General features: G+C 39.5%; 1 protein-coding gene across 6 annotated transcripts in view; it reads left to right on the top strand.

Moving 5' to 3' along the window:
- Positions 1-6498: 6498 nt before the first annotated feature.
- The window catches only part of Asator (tau-tubulin kinase asator), a 328905-nt gene continuing 326391 nt past the window's right edge, over positions 6499-9012 (top strand). For 4 of the 6 annotated variants that reach the window (XM_017623171.1, XM_017623176.1, XM_017623165.1 and 1 more), the window contains exons 1-2: positions 6681-7017; positions 7073-7438. In XM_017623171.1, the coding sequence (XP_017478660.1) occupies positions 6964-7017; positions 7073-7438 (420 nt within the window). In that variant the 5' untranslated portion in view covers positions 6681-6963. Of the gene's footprint in view, positions 7018-7072; positions 7439-9012 lie in introns of all 6 variants that reach the window. The other 2 variants (XM_017623153.1, XM_017623147.1) reach the window with 1 other exon arrangement.

Raw genomic sequence — 9012 nt, 5'->3', positions numbered from 1 at the left:
AACCGAGTTGATCACAAATTGATCCAGATTTCTATCAGCATCAAATCGATGTTGAATTTGCTTAACTTTTCTTTATCCAAATATGTAATGCAAAATAAAAGAAATCTCGATCGGCGAACACTGAAACGCAGCTAGCAACTGTATACTCGAAAAGGCAATGTTGCCACTGTTTTTCATTAAACCATGTTCGAATCGTGGAAATTTTGGAAGATCACAGGGTTGCTTTTAGCATTTAGATTCGTAATGCAAAAATGGAGTTGCATTTAGTTGCATTTAGGTGACGAATTTTGTATGGATAAATGTACATTTAGAATAGCATTTAGGGCTAAATGCGCTAAATGTGCTTTTACACGTAAGCAAAAACAGCCCATTAATCTCGGAAAATTGGTTACTGGCAAGTTACTGGATATTTTTTGCTGGAGAATACGAAAACACAACTGTTGTAAATCACATTAAGAAAATAATTGTTTGTGGTGCTTTTAGAGTTGCAATTGACAAAATATACCTATTTAAATATATAATAAGATGGAGAACACTAGTTTTCTAAGAACATTGCATCGGAAAATAACAAATTAATCAGCTGTTTATAAAACTAGCAACTTCTTGCTGGTTTTGCGTTTTCGTACTTTCTTGCATATTTCACTCATTGGGAGTAAATATTGGCTTACTCTCCGAAATTTGGTTACTGGCAAGTTACTGGATATTTTTTGCTAGAGAATACGAAAACACAACTATTATTTTAACACCCTTTTTTGTAATTTTTGGTCACTAATTTATTTACAAATTGGCTTAGAAATATGCCCTTTTTTGTAAAATTCGGAAATTGGCGTAAATTTATCACTCCGATTGTCCTTAAAGCAGCTACTTCAGCAATATATTTTTATATTCTCCTTCACTTTACAATTTACTCGATGAGTTTTAACTTTTTTTATAACTTTAATATTAACCAATTAATCAAAATTTATTAAATAAAAACACCTTCTAAATCATGCGTCTGACTTTGGTTGCATGAGCAAATTAAATGGCGTAGTTCAGCTGTCAAACTCCAAAATATGCAAAAGAATGAGAGACAAAAGAAGATTGGATATAACCCAGTAAGCATTAAAAATATACAAAGGAGTTCTCTGCAAAAGGTGTTCGGATCCTTTTCTTCGCAAAACAGAAAGGAGAATTCTACTGCCTGAGGGTTATAATCCCTAAGTGCGGCCAAAGGCCGCCTACGCAGAAAGGTGTTCTGTGCAAAAGGTGTTCAGCCCCCCTTCTTTGGCAACACAGAAAGGAGAATTCTACTGCCTGAGGGTTATTATCCCTAAGTGCGGCCGAAGACCGCCTAGGCAGAATGGTGTTCTCTGCAAAAGTTGTTCAGCCCCCCTTCTTTGGCAGCACAGAAAGGAGAATTCTACTGCCTGAGGGTTATTATCCCTAAGTGCGGCCGAAGACCGCCTAGGCAGAATGGTGTTCTCTGCAAAAGTTGTTCAGCCCCCCTTCTTTGGCAGCACAGAAAGGAGAATTCTACTGCCTGAGGGTTATTATCCCTAAGTGCGGCCGAAGACCGCCTAGGCAGAATGGTGTTCTCTGCAAAAGTTGTTCAGCCCCCCTTCTTTGGCAGCACAGAAAGGAGAATTCTACTGCCTGAGGGTAGAATTCTTAATTAATTATTTAAGTAAATCGCGTTTATAAATATCTTCACAAACCTTTGCACATTTCCCAAACAAGCACAATCGCGCGATTTTTTTTATTAAAAATTTTCATTATTTATCAAATTATCGATGTACGTTTTCTACATTAGTGTACTTTGAACTACAATAACACCAGTAAATATTATTTCCACCCGAAAAAAATTATACCGTTATGATCAGGAGTAAGACCCCTATCGATCCTAATATTATAATTTTTAATAAGAGCAATGTATGTACATACGTATTGTACACTTATACTCCCTAATTATACGCACTTATTTGTGGTGTATTTTTTTTTAACGTATGGTAGCATACATTAGGTGTGTACTCGTACGCCCAACTATCTAAAGTTTTAGAAAACTTTTACTGGTTTTGCGTTCTCGTACCCAAAAAACTTGCAAAGTAGGGGAAATTGAGAGAGCAAAATGTGAAAGAGAGCTGCAAATTTCTGCTGGAAAAATTTTTCCCAGCTAAAACTTGCAAGTAAGAAAATCAGCTGATCACAAACACATGTTTGTAAATAAACAAAAGAAAATATGGCCTTTTTGAGTTATTATTGCAATTTTTATTATTAATGCTAGTATACAACTAAAAAGTGCGTAAATTTAATAAGCACAACATTCATTGAGTTTATTTTTCGTTAATTTGCTATTAATCTCCAGTTTGTTTACTTTAGTGTGTGCTGACTATGGTTGCCGTATGACATTTTTCGTTTGTACCATAATTTACCTTTAAATATACCAAAATAGATTTAAGTGCAGCATGCTGAAATGTTGTTTTGCTGAAGTTTTCGGTTTTGGTAGGTTGATTGTAGAAATGAAAATTTTATAATTTTAAACCTACCCTATTACATTTTTTTGGATCAATGATGGGTGTTTGGAGGAGATACTATTGTGCGTCACCATGTGATATCAAAAATAATTATGAGAAAAATAACTTATTCATTCCGATATAATTAAATCGTATTTTAAAAAGGTTTTTTTAATCCAAAACTATTCAAATGTATGCCTAATCGGAGGAAAATGCACCAAGCAGAAAATAAATTGCCAAATTAATCACCAGTGGCAATTGTGCAAGTGATCAGCTGTTTCGAAGGTTGCAAGTTTTTGCAAATTTTGCGTTCTCGTACTATTGTTGATATTTCGTCTCTTTGACAGCGAATGCTGCTAAATTCTCAGAACTTTTGCTGCTGCAGAATTTTGTACTCTCAATACGAGTACACACCTATTATTGAAAGTACTAATCAGTTTTGATTTCGTTGGACATTTCTGAATAAGAATAGCTTTATTCCGGTTAATTGATCACAGTTTTAAGATATGCCTTTTTCGCGTAAAACATGGTTTCTCCGACCACTGTGGTGCGCTGCGTACTTTAGAACCGGCTGGCCAATTGCCTTGTATGTTGCCAACAACGTTTCTTTGTCTTTGCCCCAGGTACTGCCGGCTAGCAACTTGAGCACCTTATTACGGCTCTGTTCTTTGTTGACAATTGCGGTTGCGTGCGTAGAGAAGGAGGGCAGACTGTCGAAAGTTACTCCGAGTATTTTTGGGTTATTCAACGTCGGAATTTGTGTGTCATCAACGTGAATGCCCAGCACTAGTCTGACCTCCTTCGTTCAGGTGGTGAACAAGGTAGCTGAGAATTTTGTAGGGGGAGGGTTAGGCTCCTAGCAGTGAAGAAGCGAGAAAGCTCGGAGAGATACCCGTTTACTTTCGAGCACAAGTCATCAATTCCATTCCCAGACGCCATTATCGAACAACCACCAGCGTAAGAGACAAGCAGACTACCTCTACTTGGTGAGGGAGCGTGGAAATGTAATAGTTAAATACTAATGTGGAAGGACACCGTTCCCTCGACAGCCACGACGGTTCTACGTACCGGAATGACTTTTACCCTACCAATGGCTGTTGTTTCGGCGATCTAACCCCTTTTAGGTCGGTGAAATATCTCAGACGTTGAAGTCACCTACTACCAATCTGTTTTCACCTCTGAGTAGCGCACCTATGCCAGGGTGATATTCTGCCGCGCAGCAGGTGGCAGGTACGTTAAATATTTCGAGCTCGACATCGCCTGTCCGGGCAGCTATGCCCTGACATTCTAGGCTGATGTCCTTCCGTCGATGTCTTCTTCGATAAGCTGACACCGCACTGTGTGGTGTAGGATGAACACTAGTAGGGTTCGAACGATACTATCGATATTGAGTAAGCATCGATACTGAGGGTATAAAAATGAGTACTTTAATACTCGATACCTTATTTTTACTCGATAATTTGCAAAGTACTCGTAGTATCAAAAACTTTTTAAATTTTTTCTTCTATTGGCAACCCGATTTTCTTTGCTTATATGGATACTATCATTCAGTTTTGTTCATCACTTGAAATAAACTGAAATTTCGTGTAGTCTGTTGCATAACATAAACCAAATAAGTTGAAGTTGAATAGCCTTATTCATAAAAAATAAAGTAGGTTTAAAGAGCTTAATAAAATGACGTTTTCATACATTTTTCAATTTAAAAACCTTTATTATTTTTTATGAATAAGGCCATAAAACATTACGCAAAGTTCATGAAAATGCAGAATTTTTAGAAACCTTTTGGGTATGCAGTTTCAACTTTACGTGTAGCCTCTTATCGTTGACTTTTAATTCATACTTGCACATTATTATACTTAAATTGAATAAGCTACAAAAATGCATACCCAAAAAGTTTACAAAAAATCTTAATAAAATCTGAAATTCGTTAAAGTATATATGTATGTATGTATGCACATTTAACGTCAAAATTACTTCTGACGTGAAAGTAAGTTCTGCAATGAAATAAAAATCAAATATTTTAAATTTGTATTGTTTTAATTTCAGGAAATAACTAGATATACGACCGAAGAATAAAGTAGTTTTAGAATCCCAAAAAACGTATTTTGATGAGTTCGATACTCAGTTGTATCGATACTTTATCCCTGATATTTTTAGAGTATCGATACCATGAGCTCGTTGCCAGAATGAGTACTCAGTATCGATACCAAAGTCTGAAATTTCGAACTCTAAACCCTAAACCTTCACCATTATCTCGTTCGCGATCTTTACGGAGCACATTGTGGCGGCGCAACTCAACAGTGTTGAGTTGCTGTGGAACTTCGTTTCTAGGACCGCAGCTATCAATATGCCATGCCGACCCATAAAGACTGCTTTCTGTTGCCGTAATCGGAGCCCAATCATCACCTGCAGTAGATACGGAGCTTCAATTGCCAAGAGAGACCCGCGTTACCCTGGCTCAATTAAGGTCTGGATACTGTAGCCGCCTCAACAGCTGCCTGTCCAGACTCGACCCCAACATCCCTAATGAGTGCCCGGCATGTGGAGAATCCCCTCATGACACCGACCACCTCTTCACATGCCAGCTCAATCCGACTCGACTGACACCCCTTTCCCTTTGGTCCGACCCCATTGAAATAGCTCGCTTCCTGGACCTTCCGTTAGTTGACGACCATGATTGAATGTTGCCCTGAAATAGGCGGGGCTTAGTAGTGCCGCTACAACAACAACAACAACTGCTTTCTCTTCAATGTTGTTGTTGTTGTTGTTGTTGTAGCAGCATACAAATTCCCCAAAGACTTTTTGGGGAGTGTTGCTGGAGTGACAGTCCTTGGCCAGATATAAATCTGGGTCGTTACGGTTACGTAGACCCGACTGTCGTGGGAACGCTTTCTCTTCAATCTTGCAGTTCAGTTGTAAGAATTTCGTATGTCTTGGGAGGCTGATCGCGATACGGGGGCTGAGGGACGTGTGAGGTCCACCTTGGGTCTGCTGTACCCGACACAGTTACTGTTGCTGCCTGGTGATGGGTGCCTGCAGTGGGTTCGATGTTGTCTACGGCGGCAGTGCTCTTTAGCAGGGGGCGCAGTAGTTCGCGTGTGGTGCGTAGACTAGAGCATAAGCGGAAGCGGTACCAGCGAAGGCATGGGTTGAATTTGACTGATACCACGTTGCGGTATACTCTGTTCTGGCGAACGAAGCAAATCGTGTGGGGAACCAAGATCTGCTGGTTGGCTGAGGGAGTGGGAGGTTTGCTGTTGCTCTGGGGAGCTTCTTGGAGTCCTGTAGGCTCCTTGGGTGCGCGTTGCACGAGTGCGTAGCCGTGGAGGCTGGTGGTGCCGTTTGGCTTGAGCAACAGGGGGCCACAAAGCTTGTGGTCCACTCCCGGTGAGACCTAAGGCCAGAACAGGTTGTTAAGTGACTCCATACGTTGCAGGAATTGCACCTAACCGAAGTGGAGTTTGGGTGGAGTCATCTCTGGCAAACGCAGCAGAAGTATGTTTCTTGTCCGAGGTGAGGCTCAATGCCAGCCCATAGAAGAAGGACGCGGAGCAATCCGGCTGCGGGGTATTGCTCCATGGACGTAAAATGATTGAAAGATATCGTCGATATAAACGGGATTAGGTCGCCGAAACAAAGTCCCTTGGTCGGGTAAACCCCGAGTCATTCCGGTACGTAGATCCGGCTGTCGTGGGAATGAAATTTCTAGTAATCACCTGTTATTTATTTGCACTGCCATGTTATTTCTTAGAGTGCATTCAGCGTATACCACTACAAGTTGCCGATGACTAACAATTTGTATGGTTCGATAATATAAATTAGATGATATAAAATACTTAATAAAAACCGTAAATTAAGTAATCATTGATTATACATCTGAAATAACGAAAGGTTTTAAGTAGCCTTCATAATATTAAGAATTATTTCATGTATGCCTTTTCTGACCAATTTTGAATGCATTCAATCAGATTGAAAAATAATCGTATTTTTTCATATATATTTTAGAGATGACGAAAATGTTACTGGGTTGCAACCAGCGGGGCGACAAAACAAATATTTATCTCAACAGATTGCATCAGGTCGCGGTAGTACATATACAAAAACAAATTGCGATATCGCACGGCTTACACCACAGCAACAGAAACACTTGTATAATCAAAATAATACGAAAGAAAAAAACCAAGAGCCAGTTCACGTTTTGCGGCTACAACCTCCATCGAAACCGCCGCCTTCAATATTAAATAGGCACGTAAATGATAATGAAAATGCAGGTCCGAAAATCACTGACGAGGGGCAACAACGTGTCTCAAATGCACTGCAGCGATCTGCAACACTTCCAGCAAAACATTGCCGCTTAGGCATTCGCAGTCGCGTAACATTTCAGGTGCCATCACCAGCTGCTCCGCTGGGTGATAAGAGCAATTACATCAATAGCAACAATACCGTGTGCCGTGTTGAAGCAACAGAAGTTAAAATGGCCTCGGAAGACCTCTTACAACCAGGCCACGTAGTCAAAGAACGATGGAAAGTACGTTAACTAATTTTTTATCGACCTATTTAATATTAACAATTCTTAATAATAGGTTGTGCGAAAAATAGGTGGCGGAGGCTTTGGAGAAATCTATGAAGGCCAAGATCTGATAACTCGTGAACAAGTTGCGTTAAAGGTGGAATCGGCACGTCAGCCGAAGCAGGTTTTGAAGATGGAAGTTGCTGTCCTTAAGAAACTGCAAGGGAAAGAGCATGTTTGTCGCTTTATTGGCTGTGGTAGAAATGATCGATTTAATTATGTTGTGATGCAATTGCAAGGTAAAAACCTGGCGGAGTTGCGTCGCGCACAACCGCGTGGAGCATTTTCATTGAGTACAACGCTACGATTGGGATTACAAATATTGAAAGCTATTGAATCCATACATTCAGTGGGATTTTTACACCGTGATATTAAACCTGTAAGCGAAAATTATAAAATGTAATACTTATGTTTGCATAATTTACTTTTCATTCACAAACTATATAGGTATTTTTTTTAATATTAAACAGCGACACTATATATCAAAGCAAAACGATAAATAACACTTCTTGAAAACACGTTCCTTAAATATTCTTTTAAAGCATTTCTCATTAAAACTGGTTCGCACTCTAGCGATTCCTGCACTTTCATTGGCAGGTTGTACTGACAAATTGTAATGCAGCTCGTTAGGAAAAATATATACAGTTATGAGAATTTTGACACCACTGGGTTTTTATTTGGTGCAATAAGCTTTTTTTAGTAGAAAATCCGTCGTGTTTTCCTTCCTATTTATCCAGCTCAGTATCCGGATCACTTCTCACGGTAACAATTTGGATCATGCTTATTGGGGTGGGCAGCATTAATTTTATACTACTGCCACGAAGAAGAAGAAATCACAGTATATACCACGATGCCGCGAAACAAAGGTGGCACCTTCCGCGGATCGCTAATCCTCTCTTCTTTGACTGCATCCACCCTTTCGCTGACGTCACATTATTATTTTTTCGCACTAGTGATGAATATTAAATTTTCATATTGTACCTATTTCCCTAAAAGTTGTACCTAAAAGAAGATATACGTACCTAAACAGTAAACATGTATTTATATGTGCACATATTTTTGAGAGTTGGTGGACTACATCTTCCTTCTGTACCTTAACAACATTTGGACTTACACATAAAAAATAGCAATTGCTTTTACTTAAAATTTCATACCTTTCACTTAAATTTGTTTGAAAAAATCGTGTTCCAAATGTATCTAAAATAATCTGCTTGTACCGAATGTACGTTAAAATTTAAGAAGCTGAATAGTAGGTGTCGATAACTGGGTAGTGTAACCGCACCCTAAATTCGCCATCGTGCAATCATATGGCAACCCCAGTCAGTAACAATCGCAGCCAACGTGAACCTTTTTCATTCGTCGATTTTGGATAAGAGAAGAAAGATGGCGGGCAGCGAATATACAAGTTTTAGTATCTCGTCAGTATTTCGTTTTTAGTATTTTTAATCAATTGAAAGTTCAACTTTGTATTTGACTTTATCTTTTATTTTGTAATTTGTTAAACGTATGACAATAAACGTCTATGTGACTTGTCGTCGCCAACATAAATCTCTAAAACTTGTTCTCTGCCGCCATCAATTGCAAATCATCGCCTCGTAAGGAATCAGGCGATCAGGTCGCCGCCATTTCCTAAGGCTTAATTGGAAGTCATCGCCGTGCAAGGAGTCGGAGTCGCTGTCGTCTGTAAAAGCCGAGCAGCGTAGTTACTGGTTTTTCATCGTAATCTGAGCCGCCATCGTCTTGTTTGCCTGTTGCAATTCGCAACAATTTGCCAATTTGCCGCCGTCCCTTTGCAAAGTAGCAGCCAGCTACAAAATTTGCAACAAGGTATCATCAGCACCCTTTCGATTTAGCCATTGCCGTGCAATCGAAAGCGACAGGTGCTAGCAATCGGAATCTGTACAAACAACGTGTTGAAGCCGCCATACAGATTCGGGCCTAAAACTTTGGATT

The sequence above is a fragment of the Rhagoletis zephyria genome, unplaced genomic scaffold (assembly GCF_001687245.7).
Source record: "Rhagoletis zephyria isolate East Lansing unplaced genomic scaffold, Rhagoletis_zephyria_1.1 Rzeph_scaffold_00050, whole genome shotgun sequence".
Classification (NCBI taxonomy): domain Eukaryota; kingdom Metazoa; phylum Arthropoda; class Insecta; order Diptera; family Tephritidae; genus Rhagoletis; species Rhagoletis zephyria.
This window is presented reverse-complemented; position numbering and strand designations above follow the sequence as displayed.